This window comes from Triturus cristatus, chromosome 10 (assembly GCF_964204655.1).
Source record: "Triturus cristatus chromosome 10, aTriCri1.1, whole genome shotgun sequence".
In the NCBI taxonomy this organism is placed as follows: Eukaryota; Metazoa; Chordata; class Amphibia; order Caudata; family Salamandridae; genus Triturus; species Triturus cristatus.
Genome location: NC_140593.1, coordinates 898,478,497 through 898,503,918, shown reverse-complemented (window position 1 = coordinate 898,503,918; position 25,422 = coordinate 898,478,497). Strand labels below are relative to the sequence as shown.

At 46.3% G+C, this 25,422-nt stretch overlaps 1 protein-coding gene across 50 annotated transcripts in view; it reads left to right on the top strand.

The window, feature by feature from the left end:
* MAP4 (microtubule associated protein 4) overlaps positions 1-25,422 on the top strand; it is a 1,793,677-nt gene that overhangs the window by 955,324 nt on the left and 812,931 nt on the right. For all 50 annotated transcript variants that reach the window (XM_085628688.1, XM_085628664.1, XM_085628660.1 and 47 more), the window contains one exon: positions 15,391-15,534. In XM_085628688.1, coding sequence (XP_085484814.1) covers positions 15,391-15,534 — 144 coding nt within the window. The remainder of the gene's footprint in view (positions 1-15,390; positions 15,535-25,422) is intronic.

The window sequence follows — 25,422 nt, the reverse complement described above, 5'->3', positions numbered from 1 at the left end:
GTAATACACATTGGGTCACAATCAAAATTACAGTTGATGATTGGTAGGTCAAATATTTCTGAGTGGCGATGACTCCTGGAGTATCTATTATCTAGGTCCCTAGATGTACAATCAGTTCTTCTCCTGAGTTTAACCCATATGGGGTCTTAGTTTGGAGATCAATTATATACCTTGACTCCAGTCGCCTTAATCTTGCTACTCTGTCCCCTCCTCTGGCATGTGCCAAGACACAATCAATCGCAAAAAACTGCAACAGATCCCTGTTGCTGTTATGTTTTATTGCGAAGTGTCTAGCTACGGGATAGGTGAGATCTTTTTTCGCTATCGCCCGCATGTGTTCCAGAATTCTGAATTTAACACTGTTCACTGTACTTCCCACATACATGAGCCCGCATGGGCATTTTAAACAATATACCACATATGGTGTTTGGCAAGTCAGAAATTTCGAAATTACTCTTTCTTTAGGCAAGCCCTTAACATTGTAGTGAAATGCTCTTTTGCTAAAGGCGCAGGCTTTACACTTCCCACAGGGAAAAAAGCCCTTCATTTCTTTTAAAGTGCCCTGTTTGCGGGAAATGGGGTCTAGATGGCTGTGTACCAGGTTATCTTTCAACGATCGAGCTTTTCTGTATGTGATTTGGGGAGTCATTGAAACATCAGACCCAATAATAGGGTCAGTTTTTAGTACATGCCAGTGTTTTCTGAGGATAGACCTCAACCTCAATGTGTCACTGGAGTAAGTTGTGATAAGCCGAAATTGGCCTTCCGTAACTTTCTCAGATTGTTTGGTTTGCAAAATTTGTTCCCTAGGTATTTTTCTGACTCGTTCAAGAGTGTTCTCTAAAAGATTCGTATTGTAACCTCTCATCTCGAATCGTTTGAGACTGCTCTCTGCTGCTCTTTCAAAATCACACTTTCTTGAGCAATTTCGTTTTAATCTAAGGAGCTCGCCATATGGAATGCTATTTTTCAGTTTTTCAGGATGAGCGCTAGAGGCATGAAGGATACTGTTCCCTGCTGTGGGTTTGCGATAAAGGTCAGTTGTTAATTTCCCTGATTTCACTTCAACCTTCAAATCTAGATAGTTTACTGCCACTAAACTAATCTCCCCTGAGAAGTGTAGATTCATGGTATTTTCATTAAGGTGTTGGATGAAATCATTTGCTTTACCCGTGGAACCTCTCCAGATTATAAAAAGGTCATCGATGTATCGATGCCAAGATACAATCTCCTTTGTCCATTCTGTCCACACGCTACGGGGTCCCCGAATGTTTGTGGGACTATTCAGTGCTTATGACTTTGAGTATGCCCCTGGAAGAGAACTAGGATTATAGGTAAGTAACTTATCCTTCCTCCACCAATGTTCTACTGGAATTGAGTTGAGAAACTGCTGTTTCCCTTTCCTCAGTTTTCCTCTTTACTGTTCTCTATCTCGGGTTTTCACAATTTTGGTCAAGTTGTTATTTTAGTGGCTTATTTTTGTCTCGTTTTCAGGGCTGGAATTCCAGAAAGGCCATGCAGCGGGGAAGTATAATACATGTGCTCCTTTGATGGTTTTCCTTTCATTTGCCCCAAAGTCTCTATACCTTTCTCTGTAACTGTCCATATACTGTGGCTCTGCAAATCTGCTCTTTCTCGTTGAATCTGCTCCTAGGGGAGTGTTCTCAGGATGCGATTGGTGGGGTTTCTCAACCCCAGCTTTTTATTTGCAAACTTTTTATTTGAACTTTTGTTTTTAATCCAGCCAAGTTATGAATTTCAGATGGGTTTCACAAATGTCATGGGTGCCTTCTACAGGTCATGCCCTACCTACCAGGCCAGTGACTAGTTGGGAGGGATGTGCAAGGCTCCCCTGCAGTCATTCCATGTCAATGGCACTTTGAACAGGTGTGTTTTAGCATTGTTGTGCCTCTGGACCCCAAGACAGCCCTGGGCAACAGGTTCATCCTGGTCTGGTAAGCCATGCCACTCAGTACTCCATCCTTTAACTCTGAGGACAGTGACTGTGCCCACAGTGGCCAGAGCATTGATGGGGATAATTTTCCTGTGTGAGGTTTCCCCATGGAGGCAGTATCTGGCCGTGGTACTGTAAAAAGCCTGCTCTGTATATACTATACCAAAGTAAGGAATAGTGTGCACAGAGTCCAGGGGAGTCTCCAGTGGTATAGCAGAGGCTAAATTATGTAAGTACTAATAGCTCTCTGTGGTAGTGTGGGTAGGCAATTAGGCTTATCTAGAGGGTGTGCTAAGCATTTATTGTATTTACTCAATCAAAACTGATGGCACACTCTTGGAGACTGAATCCAGACCACTTAGGTAAATATAAAAAAGATCTGCTTATGTTTTATTTTTAAAACTAAGCAGGACTTGGCACAGGTAAGTGAAATATATTCTCAAATTCAGGACTTTCAAGGAGATGCAGTCGTGGTTGGGTTTGCAATTGTTACAGGTTTGTATCCAGTAGCACAGGTACAGGCAGGTTTGTATCCAGTAGCACAGGTACAGAGGTACAGGCCGTGGGGCGTTAGGTGCAGGAGTGTCTTTTGACGTGTGGTTCTTCTTACCAGCTCTGGTTGCAGTCAGGGGGCCATTCAGGTTGAGGCTGCAAGCATCTTGAAACTTGAGGGAGGTCAGGGATCATCAGATCCCGGGTCAGGATCACTGGGGAGATCTCCTTGTGATGTTGGGCCACTCTAACTTGGGCTGTGGGCGTCTAGTGCAGAGTGGTGCAGAATCTCAGAGCCATCTGCATCCGGATTCTCTGGGTGAGTCTTGGCTTGAGCAAATCCGGGGCTCACTGGAGACAGTCTTTTGGATGAGTGCAGGACATTTCCTCTGGGCTCTGGGGATTGCTGGCTGCTCGATTCGCCGGGGTTCTCACTGTAAGCAGTTTGAAGTTGGGACAGGCTGGTAGAGCTGGGGGCCAAAACAGCATGTGTCCTCTTCTTCCATAGTCAGTTCGGCTCTTCAGTCCTCCTTCTTTTTTCCTCGAATCTGAGGGGGCAAGGTTCAGGGTTGCCCTCAATACTAAATTGAGGGGTGTGCAGGTTGGAACCAATGGGCCCCTTCCGTGGAGTGGGTACACCCCTATTATGCCGCCCTCCAGTGGGATGGAGGCAGGAACCTTTTTCTAATTGATTGGATCCCCTCATCTCCAAGATGGAGGGGACTGAGATGTGTGCTTCACCTCGCCTCCCCACCTGAGTGGTGGGCACACCTCTCCTCCTAGCTCGGTTTTCCCGCTCGTTCTCCCACCAAAAGTGGGGGTCAGAATCAGTGCGAGCCAGTTGCTGGGGGTAGCAGAAGGCAGGGATAGCTTACAAAGGCGGCAGGCCTTTGAAGCTTCCCCTCTCAGGAATCAAATCTACCTTGGGGGAGGAGGCATGACACCTCTGCCCAGGATGCACTTTGTTTCTGGACCCAGAGAGTGGATGCTGTCTACCCCGGGGTCCAGAAACCTCTCTGGTGGTGGCAAGTGGTGGGAGTCCATTCAGAAACCACACCAGGGTTGGTCATTTTTCAGGGGGCATCTCTAAGATGCCCTCTGTGTGCATTGTACATTAAATCCCACACTGGCATCAGTGTGGGCTTAATGTGCTGAGAAGCTTAAGATCTTGTGATAAACCCCTACTGAGTGTGCCCCGCATTTAACGAGATGCAGGGGAAGAGCTTTCTCTTAGCTTGCGCCCTCCTATTGGAATTACCTTCCGCTGCATGTTCATACTTGTGCGAACTACTGCAAATTTAAGAAATGGTTGAAAGCTCATTCTGGGCTTTAGAACTGCTACAGGGCCGAGATGCAGCAGGTGAGTTGTGCACTATATTACATTTAATTAACATAATTAACATAACATTTGCTGCCAAAATTTCCCAGTTTTTAGTAAAGCCATTATGGAGCTGTGGAGTTTGTAGTGACCAACTCCCAGACCATATACTCTTTTTAGCTTTACTTAACTTACAATGTCAAAAAATTGACCTAGCCACTGTAGAGGTACATGGCTCATGGCACTGTACCCTCACCTGGGGGCTAGTGCACCCTGCTAGAGAGGTAACTTACCTTGGCCTCGGACAGAGGGTTGCAGGCATGGCACACAGGGATGTGTGCCATGTAGACTCACTTTGCTCTCCACCAAAACATGCAGCCTTCAATGGCAATGTGTGGGGGTTAAGGTACAGGGCCTCTAAGTGTGGCACAAAAGGTGCCTCAGCCTTGGAGTCCTTACCTGGTCACAGTGCCCTTGGTACCCATGGTACCTTTTACAAGGGGCTTACTTGTGGCCAGAGATGTGGCAGTTGTGGGTACAAAGGTCCAGCTTTGGGAAAGAACACAGACCCTGGAAGCCTGATTGGCAGAGACCCAGGGCACACCAAGTCAAAGTGCATCATGTGTCAGGCAAGAAGTGGCGGGTAACCATGCGAAAAGGGGAAAATCTGACAGACACGTTAGTGATAGATTCCTTACCTTAGAATATCCCCAGGTGTCAGACTGGATCCGGAAAGTTTTGCTAGCAGTACCCCTGCGCGTCAGGTGGCATTGTGCAGCTCTGCGTCCGTCGCTTGCGTCGTAAGCGCCGAGATGATGTCACGGAGACTGCTTGGGCACCACCCATGCGCGCTGATGTCAGTTTTATTTTTCCACGCCAGACAAGCGCAGATCCGGTTAGAGCACGTACCTTAGTCACTTTTTGACTACACTTTTTAGACTTTTGTCTCCCCCTTTTTCTCCTTGGTGCACGTAGGTATGCCTGTATTTAAGTCTTGTGGGGCCTGCCGTTGCAATATGTCTGCGGCGGACCCCCACGATTTTTGCTTCTGCTGACTGGAGACTGACCACGACTCCCGGGACTGTCGGCCATGGCCCGAAGGCCTTGCGGGAGCGGCGCCCGAAGCTGCTGGAGATCCAGCACTTGTCCCAACGCCGGTCCAGGAACCGTTCCCGGGAATGCTCACGGGTCCGCAGTTGTCGCTCCTCAGGCTCCAAGTCTTTGCCCTCGGATTCCGGTAAGCGACGGCATAAAAAGAAGTCGAAGAAGCTTGTTTGCTCTCTGACGTCCCCCCGTCGGTCCTCGGATGCGGACGATGGGGACAGGGGTTCTGCCCCTGTGGCTCCTATGAAGCCTGGGAGTCCCGCGGCCTACCCGCCTTCCCCGGGTCTATTGGCAACTCCCGAACAGGTGCAATAATTTCTTGCCACCATGGACCGCCTTTTTAGGCCTCGGTCTCCTGCCGGCGCACCTTTGGGTCCCGTCTCCAGATCCTGTTTGGCGGTCAGCGGTTCCAGCTTCGGCGCCACAGGATCCTGCGCCGTTGGCCCCGGCGCCGTGAGGGCCAGCGCTCCCGGCTCCGGCCCCAGCGCCACCCTCAGCTCCGCCTCCGGCGCCGCAGTGGGTGCCGTTTGTCCCGCCCTTGCCCCGGTTCCAGGACCATTTTGTTCCTACCCGGGATCCGCATTGGTACGTGGCGCCGGCTCAGCCGGCGGAACGGCGCCGTTTCTGACGCCGTATGTTCCTTTCCCGGCTTCGTCTCTGCCGCCGCAGTAAGTTCCCCCTGCAACAGAGGTGGAGTATGACTGGGAGGGGTCCGAGGACCCTCTTGCTCGTCAGTGTGACTCCGAGCAGGACTGGGTGGACGACTTAGAGGACGCCGGCGACCTCGATGTCTCTTCTGACCCGGCGTTTGCCTCTAACCCGCCTACTATGTAGGAGGGCGCCTCCTACACGATGGTGCTCCGTCGGGCCGCTGAGGTCCTCAACCTCGATTTTCCTACGGTGGCCCTGAAGACTATCTCCTCACTGAGGTGCTCCAGACTGCGTCCACTTCGTCGGAGCCCCTGCTTCCCTTTAATGACGCCCTCACTGACGTCTTGTTGGGTACTTGGTCGAGGCCGGCCGCAGGGTCCCTTGTGGATAAGAATGTCGCCAGGCGTCACAGCCCGGCGCCTGGTGACCCTGCGTTTCTGACCACTCATCCTACGCCTGAGAGCCTGGTCATCCAGCCTCGACGCCGCAGAGTTTTTCCCCGCGGCTCCACCGGATAAGGACTCTTAAGAAGCTGAAACGGTTCGGAAAGCGGTTGTTCTCTTCGGCCAGCTTGGGGCTGCGGTCGGTGAACACCGCCTGCTTATTAGGCCGCTATTCCCACGCGGTGTGGGATACGGTTGCTCAGGTGTTGCCTCAGTGTCCTGAGGAGGTTCATGCTGTGCTTTCCCAGGCAATTGCTGAGGGTAAGGATGCGGCTAAGTTCGCCATTCGGTGTGGTTTGGGCACCGCTGACTAACAGGTCAGGGCGATTGCTACGACTGTGGCGCTGCGTCGCCACGCCTGGTTGCGATCTACTGGGTTCGCGCCCGATGTCCAGAGCTCGCTCATGGACATGCCCTTTGATGGCGCTCACCTGTTTGGCGATAAGGCCGACCGTGCACTGGAGCGTAGTAAGGACTCGCGAGCCACGGCCAAGTGCTTGGATCTTTCAGCTAAGAGCCCGGCCACTCCTGGTTTTCGTTCCTTTCGTGGCCACGGCAGAGGCGCCGAGGCCTGTTCCATCAGCAAGCCTGTGCAGAACCAGCCTCAGCGCAGCCGCGGACGTGGCTTCCGCAGTGGCATCGGGGTCAGTACACCTCCGCCCCCGCTGCTTCTACCTCCAAACCTTCCTAATCCGAGCTTTGTGGAGCACCCCACGTCGGTGGGTGGCAGGATCCTCCACCACCTCCCCCACTGGTGCGATATCCCATCGGACAAGTGGCTGTTGCAGCTCATCCGTAGGTGTTACTCCCTTCCCTTTCAGTCCTCCCCTCCAGCCATGCCACCTCGGTGCCACCGCATGTCGGGAGATCACTTGGTACTTCCCCAGCAGGATGTCACGGCCCTCTTGCCCAAGGGGCCATCGAGTGCATTTCTGGGCCAGAAGTAGGGAGTGGTTGTTATTCCCACTACTTTCTGGTCCCCAAGAAGGACAAAGGGGGCCTGCGCTCCATCTTGGACCTCCGGAACGTCAATGGTTTCCTCCGGAAGGAGAAGTTCAAAATGCTGACTCTGGCTCAGGTCCTGGCTGCCCTCGACCCTGGAGACTGGATGATAGCGTTGGACTTGCAGGACGCATATTTTCACATCCCCGTTCTGCCGGCCCACCGGCGTTACCTGCGGTTCACGGTAGGCCAGTGGCATTTTCAGTTTGCCGTGCTCCCCTTCGGCCTTACCAGCGCCCCTCGGCTGTTCACGAAGGTAATGACGGTGGTCGCAGCTCACCTGCGCATGTCGGTGTCAGTCTTCCCTTACCTCAACGACTGGTTGTTGAAGGCGGGCTCGCCCCAGGCAGTCGTCCACCACCTTCACACTACGGCCGACCTCCTGCATTTGCTGGGGTTCTCCATCAACGTGCCGAAGTCGCACCTTAGTCCCTCTCAGAAGCTCCCCTTTATCGGAGCGGTTCTGGATTCGATGCTGTTTCTAGTTTATCCTCCCGAGCAGCGAGTCCGGGATATTCAGGCTATGATTCCGATTTTTCAGCCTCTGTCCCAGGTTTCAGTCAGGATGACCCTCCAGCTCCTGGGTCTGATGGCCTCCTGCGTCCTGCTAGTGCAACATGCCAGATGGCATATGCGGGCTCTGCAGTGGGACCTGAAGTTCCAGTGGGCGCAGCATCAGGGCAACCTGTCCGATCATGTCCGGATCTCGAAGGGCACTGCACGACAATTGCCGTGGTGGCTCACGAATCGCGATTGGGTCAGTGGCAGATCCCTCTCCCTTCCCCCAACCGGAGCACACAGTGGTGATGGATGCATCCCTCCTGGGATGGAGAGACCACTTGGGAGAGGTGGAGATCAGCGGACTCTGGTCTCCAGCGGAGTCCCGGCTCCATATCAAGCTTTTGGAGCTTCAGGCGATTCGACTTGCACTGAAAGCATTCCTTCCCTCTGTCCGGGGAAGTGTGGTGCAGGTGTTCACGGACAACACCACCGCCATGTGGTATTGCAACAAACAGGGCGGGGTGGGGTCCTAGACCCTATGTCAAGAGGCTCTGCGCCTCTAGACATGTCTGGAACGTCAAGGCATTACCTTGGTGGTTGTACACCTGGCAGGTTCTCTGAACGCTAGGGCGGATGAACTCAACTGCCGGTGCTTGATGGATCACGAATGGCGTCTGCACTCAGAAGTGGCGCAAGGTCTCTTTCAGCAGTGGGGAGAGCCTTGGTTAGATTTATTCGCCACCGCAGAGAACGCGCAATGTCATCAGTTCTGCACGTTGGAATTTCCAAGGCAGCACTCCCTCGGCGACGCTTTTCATCGCGAGTGGAGTTGCGGTCTGTTGTACGCCTTTCTGCCTATACCACTTCTGCCCAGAGTGCTGAAGAAGATTCGGCACGACCGGGCCAAAGTCATCCTTGTGGCTCCGGATTGGGCACGAAGGTACTGGTATCCGGAGCTACTCAGCATGGCGATCGATCCCCCGATCCTCCCGAAGAGGCAGTCGGATCTTCTGTCGCAGCAGCAGGGGACGGTCCTCCACCCGAACCTGTCCAGCCTCCACCTCCATGCGTGGAGAGTGTGCGGCGAAAGTTGACAGCTTTCGATCTTCCTCTCGAAGTCTGTGATGTCATTCTGGCAGCCAGGCGTCCATACACTAAGACGGTGTAAGCCTGCCGGTGGAACAAATTTGTGGCATGGTGCACAGCTAAAACTGTGAATGCCCTTCCTGCCCCTCTTTCTGAAGTTCTTCTGTTCCTTCCTTCTTTCTTTGTCCCAGCAGGGCTCTGCTCTGGGCACTATCAAAGGTTATCTTTCGGCCATCTCCGCCTTTTTACGGCTTCCAGATCAGCCTTCATTCTTTAAGTCCCCGGTTGTGAACCATTTCCTCAAAGGTATTACGCACACGTTTCCTCCCGTGCTGTTCATAATGCTTCAGTGGGACTTGATCCTTGTTTTGACATATCTGATGTGCGCTCCCTTTGAGCCCCTTCATACCTGTCCTTTGAGTCTTCTCTCTGTCAAGACGGCTTTCCTGGTAGCTATCACCTCTGCCAGAAGAGTGATTGAGCTCCAGGCTCTTTCTTCTAAACCTCCTTTCCTTTCTGTTCATCCGGATAGTGTGGTTTTAAGGACCCGTCCTTCTTTCTTGGCAAAGGTTGTCACACCCTTCCACATCGGGGAGACCATCACTCTGCCCACCTTCTTTCCGCCTCCTTCCACAGAGGAAGAGAGGCTTCACCGTCTGGACCCAAAACGTGCGCTCTCGTTCTATCTGACGCGCACACAACAGTTCCGGGTGGATGACCTGCTCTTTGTTGGCTACGTGGGTGCCAAAAGGGGTCGGGCTGTGCACAAATGGACTGTGTCTCGGTGGGTCGTTCTCTGCATCAAGGACTGTTACTCGTTGGCTAAGAAGGAGCTTCCTGTGGGGCTGCTTGCCCATTCTACCAGGGCGACAGCAGCCACTACTGCCCTGGGATGCGGCGTCCCCTTTCAGGATATTTGTCAGGCAGCTACGTGGGCCTCGCTGCACACGTTTACCAAGCATTACTGCCTTGACAGTCGGGTCCAGAGAGACGGCTTCTTTGGCCGTTTGGTTCTCCGTGACTTTCTGGTCTAATCTGTATTGCTGGGGTATCTATTCTAAGGTAAGGAATCTATCACTAATGTGTCTCTTTCAGATGCACAAGTTACTACTTGTGTAACGATATATCTGTAAGAGACATTAGGTAATGATAGATTCCTTACCGCCCCACCCATCCTCCCCGTTCAGCGTACTGATTCTAGGGTTAAGGTCATCCCCTTCAGGGCCCTAATTTCATGGCACCAGTGGTCAGTTTCTTGCATGGCTCTGTGTTCCTGGCGCAGAAAGTAGTGTACAGAACTGACGTCAGCTCGCATGGGTAGCACCTAAGTAGTCTCAGTGATATCATCTTGGCGCTTAAGACGCCAGTGACGGATGCGGAGTCATACGATCTATCACCAACTAATGTCTCTTACAGATATATTGTTACACAAGTAGTAACTTGTGCTTTCCTACCGGTACCGACTGCATGCTTGAAGTCCGTGTGTAAGGAATGTGGGGTAACCTATAAGTTCTAAACACCCAAACCATCCCCAAACCAATGAGAGATTGTACAAGACCCTAAAGGGCATGATCATGGGCCTATCGGAGCTGTTGAGATGGAAGTGGGATGTCCTCTTTTCTTGCCTGTTTGCATACAGGGAGATACCCCAGAGGTTGGATTTAGCCCCTTTGAGCTTTTCAACGGACACCCTGTGTGAGCGCCTCTCAGTCTGGTAAAGGAGGATTGAGAGCAAGCCCCCTCCCACGATATGGTCAGCTACATGTTAGCACTCCATACCTAGATGAAGTGCTTTTGGAAGTAGGCCAAAGAGAATCTAGAAGCCAGCCAGGTGGTCATGAAACAGTGGTATGACCAGAAGGCTACCATGATTCTGGTCACGGATGATAGAGTGGAGGGTAGTGAACCTCTCCTCGACGATCTTTCTTCCGAGGAGCAGGATTGGTCAGTGGAGAGTGTCAGTCCCTCCTCTTATATAACCATAGAGCAACAGAGAGACTTCTGCAGTTTCTGGGGCTGTTTGTCTCTCTCTTCTCCTTTACCCTGATTCACTACATTGTACACCGATGATATTGAAACTGGGGTCAGTATCCCTGTGAAGAGTAAAGCCTGCAGGCTATCTGGTTAGTTGAGAGCCAGTATAAAGGAGGACGTCTCTAAAATGCTGGAGCTAAGAATCATTGAGCAGTCAAACAGTCCTTGGTCCAGCCCACTATTGTTGGTCCCAGAGGCCTGCTCCTCCAGGTACCACCCCAGAACCTGTATCCTATGTAGATTACCAGAGGTTCATTGCCATCACCAAGACTGACTAATACCTCATCCCCCAAGTTGATGAGCTCCGACTGGTTGGGATCTGCCAAGTTCCTCAGCACATTTGATTTAACGTCTGAATACTGGCAGGTTGCCCTGATCGTGGGAGCCAAAGAGGTCTGCGTTCTGTACCCCAGAAGTACACTTCCAGTTGAACACCCCTGCCACCTTCTAGAGGTTGGTCAAGCAGTTCTTGGCTGGATTGGAGTACTTCAGCGCCGCCTATCTAAATGACATTGCGGTCATTGGTTCTAGCTGGGAAAAACACCTTTACCACCTCAGGGAAGTGCTTCAGGCTCTGCAATGTGCAGGCCTGAATATCAAGACCAGTAAGTGCCAGAAAGGGCAAGGTTCAGTGGTCTACTTGGGACACCAAGTGGTAGGAGGCAAGGTGCAGCCCCTCCAGGCCAAAATCCAAACCATTCTGGCATGGGAACCCCCCAGGAGCCAGGCAGAGGTGAGAGCCTTCCTAGACCTGACTAGATACTACAGGAGATTTGTGAAGTGGTATGGCACAATTGTTGCTCTCTTGACAGAGATGACTTCTAAGAAGCAACCTAGAACGGTAATCTGAACTGAGACGTGCTAGAACGCTTTTTACACCCTGAAGAAGGCCATGTGCACAGCACCCGTGCTCAAGGCCCCTGACTTCTACAGATACTTAATTGTGGAAACCGATGCCTCGGAGCATGGCAATACCGGTTGTGCTCTCTCAGCTGATCGAGGAGGGCCTGGATCAACCTGTAGCCTTCATTAGCAGTAGTTTACTTCTCGGGGAACAGAGATGGAGTACAGTAGAAAGGGAAGCCTTTGTAGTAGTCTGGCAACTGAAGAAGTTAGACCATACCTGTTTGGTGCTTACTTTCAGGTTGAGACGGACCACAGAACCCTCGGAGGGCTAATGCAGATGAGGGGTGAGAATTCCAAACCGTTAAGCTGATCAATCTCCCTATAAGGAATGGACTTTACAGTTGGACACCGTCCTGGAACAGACTGCACCAGTTCTGGTGGACTCTCCAGGCTTTTGACTTTCTGAAAATAACTCCCCGGTGGTTGGGTTGTTCTCCCCATTTTCAGCTGGTTGATAAATTTAACCTGGTGTCCTTGGCATGGTTTTCCCCCAAACTATTTGCCTTCTGTCCTCCTGTTTGTCTGACTTGGTTTGTGCTTGCTATAGAACTCTGCACACTTCACAGCTAACAAGTGCTAAGGTGCTTGTGCACTCACCTTAAAACATGGTAGAATTGGCTTGCACCCAATTGACATGTTTAACTTACTTATAAGTTACTAGTAAAGTGGTGTACTACATTTACCTAGAGCCTGCAAGTTAAATGCTACTAGTGGGCCTGCAGCACTATGTTTGCCTCCCACTTAAAAATCCCTTTCAAACATGCCTAGGCCTGCCATTGCAGCCTGTGTGTGGAGTTTTTAACTGCCATTTGGATCTGGCAAAATAAACCTTTGGCTAGGCTCAAACCTTCCTTTTTAATACATTTATGTCGCCCTTAGGGTTGGCCCTGGACAGCCCAGAGGGCAGGGTGCAATGTATTTAAAAAGTTAGGCATGTTCATTTTAGTTTTACATGTCCTGGTAGAAAAAAACTCTTAAATTTGTATTTTACTACTGCACGGCCTACCTCTCCCATAGGATAACATTGGAGTTACCCTAATATGTTTAATAAGTGGTCATTTCCAAATGGGAGCAGGTAACCAGTTCATGGTTGGTGTCTTGGAACTGCAATGAAAATAGTCTCTCGTGGTGAAGACGGACTTAAAATATAAATTTGAAAATACCACTTTTAGAAAGTTGACATTTTCCTGCCTTAGCCGTTTAATGCCTGCAGCCTGTCCCCGGGTCACGTGACTGAGTGTAGTGGGCAATTGGACTTTGATCATTCCTCCTAGACTGCCACTCACAGTGGATATCTTAGAGGGCCAAAATGGGTCATCACTGGCAGGATGGGACGGCAGGGCTGGTCACATCCTTACTTGCCCTTGAATAGGCGATGTCCTTCCTCCACACAAAGGGCTGCATACCCCCTGTAGTTAGTCTGAAACCAGGATAGAGAAGGCAGAAATTCTGTGCACTTCAAAGGGAAACCTCTATAAGCTTCTCTCACTTTGACCCAGGTATAAATATTGGACCTCAGACACCAACTCTTCAGTACACTTATCGACCTGTGGAGACTGTCAGGAAGGACTGCTGTGGTGCTGCAAGGACTGCCAATCTGCTGGACCGATGCCCTCCTACCTGGGTCAGAGGAATTGGACCTGCACCCCAACCCAGGACTCCTAGAGTGACTCCAAGGACTAGTCTTCTTTTCAGAGCTACAGGGACATAATAGGGTCATCAGCCCCTGACCCCCAAGTGGTGCCCCTTAGGTGCCGGCCCCTTGGTGTGGCCTCAGTGAAGCTGAATTGAAGTTCTTGGGCTTTTTGCAACTGTGAAAGGGGCCCATTGGTGGCAATACCTTGTCACTCGCACAGCCAGCGCAAAGTTTCGTCAACCCTAATGTTCACGCTACAGCGATGACCACTTGCGAGTTGTACTACTGTGTAGCTCTGGCTCGTCATTCACGATGACAACAGGATCTTCGCACTACAGCGACAACCGTCCACATCACCAGGCCTGCTCTTCGCACTGTATTGACAACCGTTAGTGATGTTTTCCAGCTCTGTGTGACACCCTCCACCGCATATAGAATTCTTTATACTGTACTGAGAAAGTAACTTTTAAGTGAGACTAACCTGGTTCCTGTATCCGACCGATGCACCATCGCAGTCGGCCTGACCGTGTGACTTTCTCCCGGTCTTGCACGACCAAATAGCCACATGTGGCGTTTTGGACTATTTGGTGCTATTTTGACTTAACAACTTAAATTGCATTTCTCTGGTGCTACTGATTGGATTTTTTTCATTTTGGTCTTGATTTAGGTATTATATTTTGCTCTGTTCTATATTGGTGTGGGATTTGTCTTGTGTTGGCAAGGATTGTGGTTGCTGCTTGAATAGGGGTTCACACTCCTCAACCAGCTACCCCGTTTCTCAAAATCACTAATTGCAACATAGGATGACATCAGAACAGCAGTTGACTGTAATGGAGTAGCAGCCATGATTATACTTGATTGTTCGGTTGGATGGGAGTTTGATTAAGCTCAGACATTAAAACAAATGGTTCTGAAGAAGTTATTTTGGTGCATCACCGATTTTTCTTTTTGAATGGCTTTCACTAGTTTGAAGAAACCAGCGTAATGAAAGCTATTCTTGAATAAACGTTTATTTCTTTGTTTGATTTTCGTTTTTGTGTGTTTTTTTAAAGGACTAAGAGGGTCATGCCCTCCCTCTTTATTATCAACATCTATTTTTTTTAGACCCCCCTTTCCTTTCATCTGTACCTCTTGTACCACATCTTCCCACTTTACTCAAACATCTTACTTCTCCACCTTTACTCCTTTTTTTAATACCTCTTTTACACCCACCTATTTTGGTCACAACTGCAATGTTTACTGAGTGGGCATTTTAGAAATAGTGTGCACATAGCATATAATTGTTTTACCTTTTCAGGATCACCAATAAGTTGTTTATAAACATGGCAGGCATGTGGTAATTTTAAATAATGATAGTCTATGCACAATACCATTCAAAGATGGCTGCGCATTAAACATCGCACTGCTTGGTTTAAAGTGTAACTTTTTTTATTACAAGCATATGCCTGTCACATTTAGGCTACAGCATTTTTCCTTTTCCCTACTTTTTCTGATTAATTTATCTTGCATATTCTTGTTGAATATATATATTTTTTTTTGTTTGGGTGGTTGAATGCAAGATTTTAGTCAGCAAGTAGATGAATGGAATCATTAATGCAAGGGTGAGTAGTATGAGTTTTTGTGTTCTTAAATTCAACAGTGGCCGAAGTGTCACTTTCTGTTACAAGCCATATCCTTTGGCATTGCCAGCGCTTCTGAGGATGTTAAGTTTCACTAAGAAACTTTCTGTGGTCTGTACTGTTGGCAAAGTCTTGGTAAATAGTATAATGTAGAGATGGTATTTTATTAGATCGATGTTTTAATTTGGTTCTTTACAAGCTCCTAGTTAATTCACTTGTCTTTTTTTTTTTATTTGGTGTATTTTAATATATGATGAGGAAAATGTTTGTCGGGATGTAGCCAGGAGTAGATATATTTATTTTCTGTAAATTTAGGCCTGACCTTTCCCCACTTTTGCTTTTGTAAGGTATTTTTGATTGTAAATATGTATTATAAAATTATATGGTAAATGACAATACAGTATTGACGTACTCCTTTAATGCCCCTTTTCAGTGTTAAGTATGCTATAGGTTTTTCACGTTTAATGCACCATCTTTGTTAATGCAATAATAAATTACTTAGAATTGCTATAGAATGTGCATTTGTTTGCGATGAAATCCAAATCACGGTCACCGTACATAGGTTCTAGCTATGTACAAACTAGTTAGAAATCTTGGCTACATCGATGCTTTTTATATTTTCTTTTCTTTTGTGTTTGTTTCAGGCCCAGCAGCCGCTGTTGAGCAAAAGACAACTATACCTGGTGTATTACCTTTGGATACAGATGATCTTCATGTAGACAGAGAGATACCTGAAACCAAAACTTCATCCCAGCTGGAGTCGGAACCTCACCAGAAGCAACCAACTGGTAACTTCAATATATAACTATTTTGTTTGGCATAATTTGACGAAACACTTGAATATGTGTAATTTTGGTACACATTCCTAAGTTCTTAAGATTTATGAAATCGGACTTTTTTTTCTAAACCTTCTGTGGAAAAATTTAAAGGGTGATCTTGCTTTCAGTAGTTGCAACACATTTGTTTACTTCAGAAGTGTTTTATTTTACAGTGAGAAATGAAAGGGGTGTATAATTAAAAGGATCCTGCGTCCTATTTGAAATAGAGATCCTTTCCAGAACTAGAAGTTTTTTTGTTTCGTCATATTACGACTGCAACGTGGTGCTCAAAACATGGAGCTTTAACACGGCTACCAGAAGACCATTACATTGGTAATGTCATAATTTTCATTCAAGATAGTTGGAGGCTGCAGCACGTATTCTTGCTCTGTCAAGAAGTTTTTCCATTATATTGCACGCACATCCAAAAGCACATTATGTACAATTTTATTAGCTCAGTACAGTGATTTTTGTTTGCAATTCCATGCTTCATCTTGGTGAAGGAACCAGTCAATTCTCAACCGTAAAGTGAAGCAGTTTGAATTGTAGTCTTACTTTGAGGACTGTTTAGAGTGTGTAGCTAGAAGAAATACTCGTGGTACTAAGAGAAGCAGAGGAAACTGAGTTAATGTGGGTAGCTTATCCCCTGCCTGTTGTCATGATCATCTACATTGTGCATTCTGTTATGGGTTTTGCTTACACAGTCTCAGTCCAAACCAAAAGAAAGACCCAAATCTATAGCATCTGGGAATTGCTAACATGTACACTAATCTAAGATGGCCCCCATGTTTCCATGCATTCAAGATGGTGTTTACTTGACTCCCCTAGGCCTCTTTGTCTTTTATCGCCACTGATACTATTGAGAACAACAGTTAATATATTATACAAGCATAAAGATGTGAACAGACCTACAGCTGTTCTTTAGATAGAAGGTTCCATGTGGAAACCTCTGCATGCTTGTTGTGCATCCACCTGAAGTGTAGTGATCCTCAGTTCTTAGGTGACTAGTTAAATCATCAGGATGCTCTTCTGCTGATGTGCTTCTTCTCTCTCAGCTTGATCATACCTCAGCACTTACAACCTCATTTTCACCAAAACCTAATACCTCTCACCTCAATCTTTCCTAACCTTCAAACATTGTCTCAACCTCACAATCTCCTCCCCAAACCTAGCATTACCCCCTACTACACCCTCATTATCTACTCACACAGTTTAACCTCACTACCTCCTCACTTCAGTGCCTTATCTTTATTTCAGCCACACATCTACTGTACCTAAGTGTTAGGTCTCTTATTTGACTGTGACACTTTGCTATTACACTTTTGTGTTATAATACTCACTTTGGTAAACAACAACTTTACATACAGACTTTTTTCCATTGCCTGTACTTGGCAATTGGTCGAATGTTCTTTCCTGGCATGCAGTAAGGTTAAATAAGTAGTAAACTAAAGTTTTGCAGGACCTATAGTGCTGTCCACAAACTTATAATGAATTGTATCCATGTAATAAATTAAAGGCTGTCTTATGTTTGTATTAAGAGCAGTTATTTCTTACCTTTATATCATGTCTAGGTTTCTGGGCATGTGAATAATATGTGGCTTCCGTGGACACCTTTGCTGACTAGTGGAACCCACTTCCCTACTCCACCTAATACTGTCGCCTTTTTATGGTGCTGTGGGTATAACACTGCCTGTCACTCTCTCAACTTAAGATACATTGACCTGGTTCCTGCTCTTATAAATAAAACAGTTTTTTGAAGGATGAGAGGTGTAAATGTTCTAGCATTCATTTATTATATGCACACCAACAATGTAAATGGTGTTCTTATAATAGTGAGTTTGTAAATCTTTTCAAGTAAATATGATTAAATAAGGTGAGCTTCATAGAAATAATCATATATGCTACACCTTTCCGCTTCAGTGTGAGCTGTTCTCATTACAATAGTGTTTTCTCAGCTGTAGGACTGAAACTTTTCTTACGGCCAACAGTTTTATTTGAATGCCCTTGCTACTGCCAATGTCTGAGCCGAAAAGCTTCTCTTGCTTCTATTTTCTTTTGCTGAAAGCTCACATATTTCAGCTAAATTGGGCATAGACTGTCCCTGGGCTCTGCAGTGACTCTCCCAGTTGTCTCCTCATATGCATTTCCTTAACAGTCCATGTTCATTGGAATACCATCTACCTATGTAATGCTCAGAACTTCATACTGCGGAGCACTGTGATGAGACCTGAAGTTATTTAAATGATGTAGGAGTCTGTGGAATTAATTGTATTAGTCAGTTGAGCCTATTCAATTAAAACTAAGCTGCAATAGCTGGAGTATTTAGAACGAAACACATATCCACATGTATGGCTTAAACCGCAGAGTCTAAAATTACATTTTAGAAGAATTTAAAATTGTTAGGCACGTTTTTATCTGTACACAACTAACTTATTGCACAGTGGCACCATCTATGTATTCTGGCATATCCTAACAGTTGTATATATGAAATGAATACCATGAAATTAAGTGCTGAATGTCGATCAAAGCTGTGTGCCCCTCAACCCCACGCTATAGTTCCTCAAACAGTTCTGCAGCTGGTGTCTCCAAAATGGTATAAATCTGTAAAAGACATCATGGAACCGGATTAGCATTGTTAACCGTGATGGATAGACTTCGGATGATCTAAGAGCCAGGGTGGAGTGGCGGCTCAACTTGCTAGATCTGTCTGCAGCCTTTGCTACTGTATTGCACGATACACTCATGTCCCAGCTTAATCAGATAGTTAAAAGATGCAGCTATTTAATGTTTTTCATCCTTCTTGAAGAATCATGATCAGGTAGTAATGATACCTCGACATACATTTTCCTATTACAGAAGAGTGTGGTGTCCAACAAGGGTTATCACGAAGTCCAACTCTATTCAATGTCTGCTGTGTTGGCCCATGTGCATGGTTAATCAGAAGCAAAAAGAACAGATGATGGGTGGAATGCTGAACAAATCAAACATTCAGTCCCACTCACAGATCTGGGTTGAATCCTTTATTTTTTTGCTCACCACTCCACCCCAGTTCGGACCCAGCCATATGCAAATTGGTCTTAACCCTGCTATCCATGGTAACAGTCCAGCCCAAACAGCCAGGCCAGGTCCTCCCTGGACTGTAAAAATGCATCCTGGTACCGGGTTCGGGGTATCACCCGTCATCAGCCAGGCTAGCTTGAATCCAGTGGCACAGTGAGCATGGACCACACTTCTGGGCATACTCTTCCCACTTAGGGCGACAAAAGCAGAAAGAACAGATGATGAACGGAATGTTGAACAAATCAAACACCCCCACCACCACCAGTCACAGATCTGGGTTTAATCCATTGTGTTTTTTGCTCAACATGCCACTCCCGTTTGCACCCACCCATATGCAAATCAGTCTAGATTTAACCCAGATCTGTGACTGGGGGTGAATGTTTGATTTGTTCAACATTTTGCTGTTCTTTTTGCACATGATTAATCAGTTCATTTAAGCTGGATCTTCTAGCCTATGCAAACAACACTCAATACTGAACTTGAATGGTAGTTACACTCTAACACAGTCCAATTGTATTGACTGTTTGAAGTAAGGCAGCTTATGGATGGAAAGAAACTACTTGAAGTTCAACTGCTTAAAAACAAAGGTTCTTGTTCTAGGATGATCCCACTGGAGCACCCCACTCTAGTTGATTCAGTTTGCCATTTAGGATTCATGGTTGGCAGCAAATTGAACAGTTCAACTCAGATTGCAAAGATCACTTTGTCTTGCTTTTTACATCCATGTGTTCTAAAAATGATGCTGCCTCTTCTGCCAGAAGACCAAGGGCCATATGTAGATAATTTCTATTTACCGATTCCTAAATACCGAATTTTACCGATTCGGTATTTATGAATCGGTAAATAGAATGTAGGTAAACATTCGGTAATTATTACCGAATCGGTATTATTCGGTATTACTGATTCGGTATTTACTGAATCGGTAATAATGCATCCCTTCCAATTCATTCCTATGGGCCTGGAGGCCCATAGGAATGAATGGGAAGCCATTCACTATTACCGATTCGGTAAATACCGAATCGGTAATAGGGGGAGCATATTCATGGGTGCAGGGTGTCACATTGACACCCTGTTGCACCCCTGAATCGTGCATGTGTGCACATGTGGCGCACATACATGCCCTAAGGGCATGTATGTCTGCCACATGGCACTTTTCAAAAAGCACAAAATTGCTTTTTAAAAGGTATTCGTTATTTATCATCAACTTGTAGTTGGTGGTAAATAACGAATCCAGAAACCAAAAATGCACTCACTGCCCCCTACATAGGATTTCAGGATTCGGTAATTTACCGAATCGGTTTTTTACCGATTTCTTAAAATTCCGATTCGGTAAATTACCGAATCCTGAAATCCAGCCACCTACATCTCAATTGCTTAAATACCGGTCGGTAACGGGATTTTTACCGATTTTCGGCCGTTACCGACTGGTATTTAGGTACCTACATATGGCCCCAAAAGTTTACACTAATTCTAAAATCTCACCTAGACTACAGTAACATATATGGTATTTGCAAATTACTCAATAAAGAACCTTCAGATAATCTAAATCATGCCAGTCTCCGTTATGTTGAACTTAACCTGATGTTTTCTGGTTTCTCATCACCTAAGTGACGTACACTGCTTCTCACATGATAAAATGATTACACATGGCTGAAAAACAAATCCCTGGATTGTTAGTCTTATTGCTAGGACGCCTTGTTACTAATTGCAGTTCGATAAAACATAATTTTACAAGGGATATAAATATTAACATAACTTAGTAAGTGGGGTCTCTAGTACTGGGCACATTACTCTAGATTTGGCCTCCAGACCCAGGAAGAAAAGAGGATATCTATACCCCAGGATAGGGAACAGTACTCCAGAGGTGTCCCCTCAACTTGACATAAACCAGTAATGGACATAGGTACAGAACAGACCCTTGAGTAGGAATCACGACTATTTCAAATGCTCCAGAATGGGTTCTCCAATATTGACACAACTCTCAAGATGTGGCATCTAAAATGGAGCACTGTACCCGAAAGGTAGTCTTTAGACTGGAACACAATATGCCCCACATGATCGCTAAAAGAAATCACATTATTCCTAATTAGATCTTAAAAACTGGGCACATTACTCCAAAATTTCCAGTGTATATAATGCACAATAGGGTACATGAACATTTTTGGTTGGGCAACTAGTCCTAAATGTTTGTGAATCCCATCTTTTTATTTTCATGTTCCTACATACAGTTCACTTACAATCTCTGGGTAGTAAGGAACGATGATTGCATCAGATCAATCACTGTATAATAAACAGACTTTAATCAAGCATAAACAACTAGGAACTTACCACCTCCCCCACCTGCATTATCCCATTACGCTCAAGCTGTACAAGCACTAATTGGCACACTGTCAGTCGCTCACAGTCTAATATACTGGTTTGGATTCTTTCCCCACAAACAGCATTCAGCCCAGTTGTGACATGTCTCCTGGTGTGATATGTAGCATTCTGAGGCATGTAGGACAAGTAACTGCACAGAGGTCTCTAGAGGGATAAGTAAAGAAAGGCTCCCAGTTTGTGTCAGGCACCTTTCTCTCTTTGCCTCGGGCATTTGCAAGCGTTTCTATCCCAAACAACTCCCAAAGTCCAAGATGTCATTCCCCTTTTTCTTGCACTAGTGCTGTCTTACAGCAAGGATTAAGTGTTTGCTTGGCAACACACATAGCTTGTAATATTTATTCTTCTGGGCGAATGGAATGAATGTTTGTGTGTTTTGGAGTCGTATCAGTGTGTAGATTGAGAATTTGGGGTGCCTGTTTTGAACATGAAGTAATCGGGTCCAGTGTGTCCGTTTAGTGATCTTGCAGTTTCGGGCTATCGCACGTTATGTGTCTAGGAGTACCTATCTTCACCTCAGCCCCTCCTGCATTTGCCAGAATTATTTGTCCCATCAGGGTAATTTAGCTTCTCTGTAAAAACAGTTCATTGTTGGAGGAGGCTGGCTTAGTATATGGTGCACACCTATTTAAGTGAAGCACCTTGCACTAATTCAGACAATCCTTATGGTCATTTAAGGGCCTCAGACAACCATAGAAAGCTCTCTAGGTGGTAGTTATGGAGAGCAGCCTTCAGGCTTAGTCCAGAACGAGTGTTAAGCAGCTTGTTTTTCCAGAACTAATAATATAGTGTGGGCTACACGAAAAAGAACTAGTTATAAAAATAGGTATATTTAATATACACCCTCACTAACACTTCGGTAAAGCTCCTCTCTGGAGATATCAACACAATACACGCAATATTTAAACTTTAATCAGGTAAGTAAGCACAAATACACAGTGGTCTTCAGGGGGAGACCAAACCATATACTAAATAAGTGGAATGTGAACTGCGACCAAAATCGGGACTTGAACCAGAAAACTTAGAAGAGCTGGGGACACAAGGAACCACCGGAGGTAAGTACCTAGGAACCCCACGGAGGCTGTGTGCGGAGCAGAAACACAGCTGCGTACTCAATGCAAGTCAGTGGGAAAGTCGTGGTTGCAGTTTTCAAGAAGTACCTTTCCCCATGGATACTGAAGAAACCCTGTGGAAGACAGAAGGTTGAGACTCACAGCACCTGTGGATACCCCAGGAACCAGGGTACCTACACCAGGGAAGCAGAGTGCATAAGTGCAAAGTGACGTCAGAAACCGCTGTAGACCAAAATGGAGGACTTAAGGAAAGATGACTCTGGCGAGGAAGGTGGAAGAGTCCGGTGGAACCAAAGGATGGATTCTTGAAGAGAAGTATCTGCAAGCAGAAGGGACGGAGTCTATGCCACTCGAATGTGACCAGGAGGCATTGAAGACCAATGACCACCAATTACTGAAGATGCATGAGTGAGGACAGTGACCTTGTTGCTGCAGCTGTGAGGACCAGGCAGCACTATTGAAGAGCAGAAGCCATTCACGAGATGTCCCACATCGGAAGTCGAGAACCATTTGGTCGGTGTCCGGCGAGAGCACCAACAAGCCTTGGCAGCAGCAACAGACTTAAACGAAAATGGAGCAACATTGGGACCATCAAGGTCCAAGGGACCTACCAATTGCATGAGAGTCAGAGCAGGCCGCACCAAGCAGGGGAGCCCACTAAAGCAAAAGATGATGCTCTGGAGGACCCACAGGCCAAATGCACAGGAATCACTAGAGGACCTCAAGCAGCTCACCAAAGATGGAGGCCCACAGTGCAGAGGATGCGGTGAGCAGCAGACCGGTCATCTTCGTTGCAGTGCCTACAGATGCAGGGTAGTGACTCCTTCACTCCATGGGAGAATACTTTGGTTGCCCTTGATGCCCACAGGCCTGAAGCAGAACCTGGATGAAGCACAGGCACAGACGACGAAGAAGACTGGCAGAACAGTGAGACCAGGAGCAGTAGGAGTCTTTTTTGGTGCAGCCTTGGTTCCAGGCGGAGCCAAGCAAAGTCTAAGGTGCCCAGACGGTCGAAGTTGTAGTGGTTTCATGTTTGAATTTTGTCCCACGACGAATCTGAAAAGCCACCCACAGGTAAGCCCTTAAGTACCCTAGGGAAAGGGTTGGAACGATTCTCGTACCCCTCCCAGAGGAGGGGCTGGATAGAGGGGAGGATACTCTAGTGTCCTTTGTCCAGTTTCGTGCCATAGCGGGAGCCAAGGGCTCCCTGAACTGGCTCAAACTGGAGTTTGCAAGGAGGGCACCAAATACGCCCTTCAAAGCACATGGATGTGGAATCCCTATAGCCTGACTCCCACGACCTATTGTTTGGGGTCAAGGGCAACACGTTTTCATGTGTATTATGTCCTTGGGACAAGTAGTCCCAACCCCCTGCAGCACAAACCCTTTGGCTGTCAGTTTACAGTACTAAATTATGGATCAGCAAAAGGCATTGTCTGCAATTAAGGTAGTATTTTTATCCATATGTTAATGCTGTTCAAACTTGTATTTATGGTTCATTAATTGAAAGCCTTTATTATTAGGGTGGACGCTCTAATTAAATGTTGTAGGCTCTGACTGCACTACTGACCGTGGTTCCATTATAAAAATGTGTACGCACGTTTTCAAAGTTTAGCAATATGAGGCTATGTATAAAGCTCCCAGAATGCTCTCGGATTTGATGCAAATATTTGCAGAAGCTTGAAAGCAAGATTGATGATTCTTTGCTTTCAAAATAAAATGTTCATAAAAAAATGAAAGCAGTAAAAAAAAACATTTCACTAAACTACTCTAAAATTTCAGGTACCATTTCTTTGCAGCATCATTTAGTAATATGTGTAAATGCATGCTAGTGATCCAGCGGTTCAACAACAAATACTCTACTGCCATATACTCACCTGGGCCCATAAACACACACAATTGAGTAAACCGCTGGTTGTCAAGTTTGAGTTTCACAAAATGTTTAGGATTAGTCTAAATACCTCAATTTTCTGTTAAACTAACCCTTCACGGATCAAAAAGTTCTTTTCTCTGGTCGATGGACCATTAGTTGAACTAGTTGATGGTGAAAATGACATAAAAACGAACTGACTTACAACTATTAATTATAATGAAATAACCACAGACTCCTTTAGAATGTTAAAATTTTATCTAAATCTTTGAGCATGTGAACCACTTCAAAAATACAATACAGTCGCTTTCATTCGTTGGATAGAACATTTCAGTTCATTAGACGCCATACATTTACCACGGACTCAAGCAATGATCAACGCTTAGAAAGGAGAAGACAGAGAGAAAAGATCATTCACGATTAACGGAAAAATACTTTACCAAGGATGGTGTGAAAGGCCAAAGGGCTGGTGAGGGTCCCCTGAGATAGATTCAGGGAACAATGTCTTTAGGGCAGGAATCGGGACAGATTAGTTACCTCTCTAGAATACCGACGATTGTGCCGCACCCCTCTCTGACACCCTCTTCCTCCTCAAGATTCTTCCGTTCGGGTTGTTCCACCCATTAATGTTTCAATATCGTAAAAATACGAACTAGGATTGGTCAGGCAAGGGGGGAAGCTCCATCACACCATGCTTATGACATCAGTATCTATTAAACTATTGTTCGCCAACCCATCCCCTTAATTTTTATTCATAGGTTTTATTTCCCACCCGCATTCACATTTCATTTGCAACATTTGTTAAAATCTATCACTGTAAGTCCATTCCGCTGAACTTTTCACCGTCCGGTTCCTAGGCCAGGACACTTTGCGACCTTAGCCCTTGTTCAAACTCAGTCATCCTTCCGGGTTCACTTTCAGTTGACCTGCGCAGTGATCACATGTTTCAGCTAACTTCAGTCATACATGAGAGGCCATAATGCGCACTAGTAATAAGTCAAAAGACAAATCTTAGTTTTAAGAATAAAGTGGTCACACTGTAAGCCACCCACCTCTACTCTATCCCATTCTATTTATTAACGTTTTTCCCCGTATTAGTATAATAGCTTGATTTCTTTTCAGCAAAGCAGATGCCATGCACGCGAGCCTTTAAGACTCCATTTTAGTGCCTTCTACTCATGCGCAAGAATTTCCCTCCAAGCGACAGCTCGTCATACTACGTAGATGCAGTTGACGCATGCGCAGTTAAGATTCCCCATTTAAAGTGTTTTTAGTCCTTAGTTCATGTTATTTATGTTACTAAACACATAAGCAAGCTTCACTAACCTGCGTGTTCATTTGGTGCGCATTAGTTTTACACAAAACAAGTTTAATACCTGGTTAGTAAGTTAAAGGAGCGGATTGCTTACGAGCAAGTCTCTTTTCTACGAGTCCTTGCTCCATCACTAGTATTTCCAAAAAATATTCATAATGGAAAAT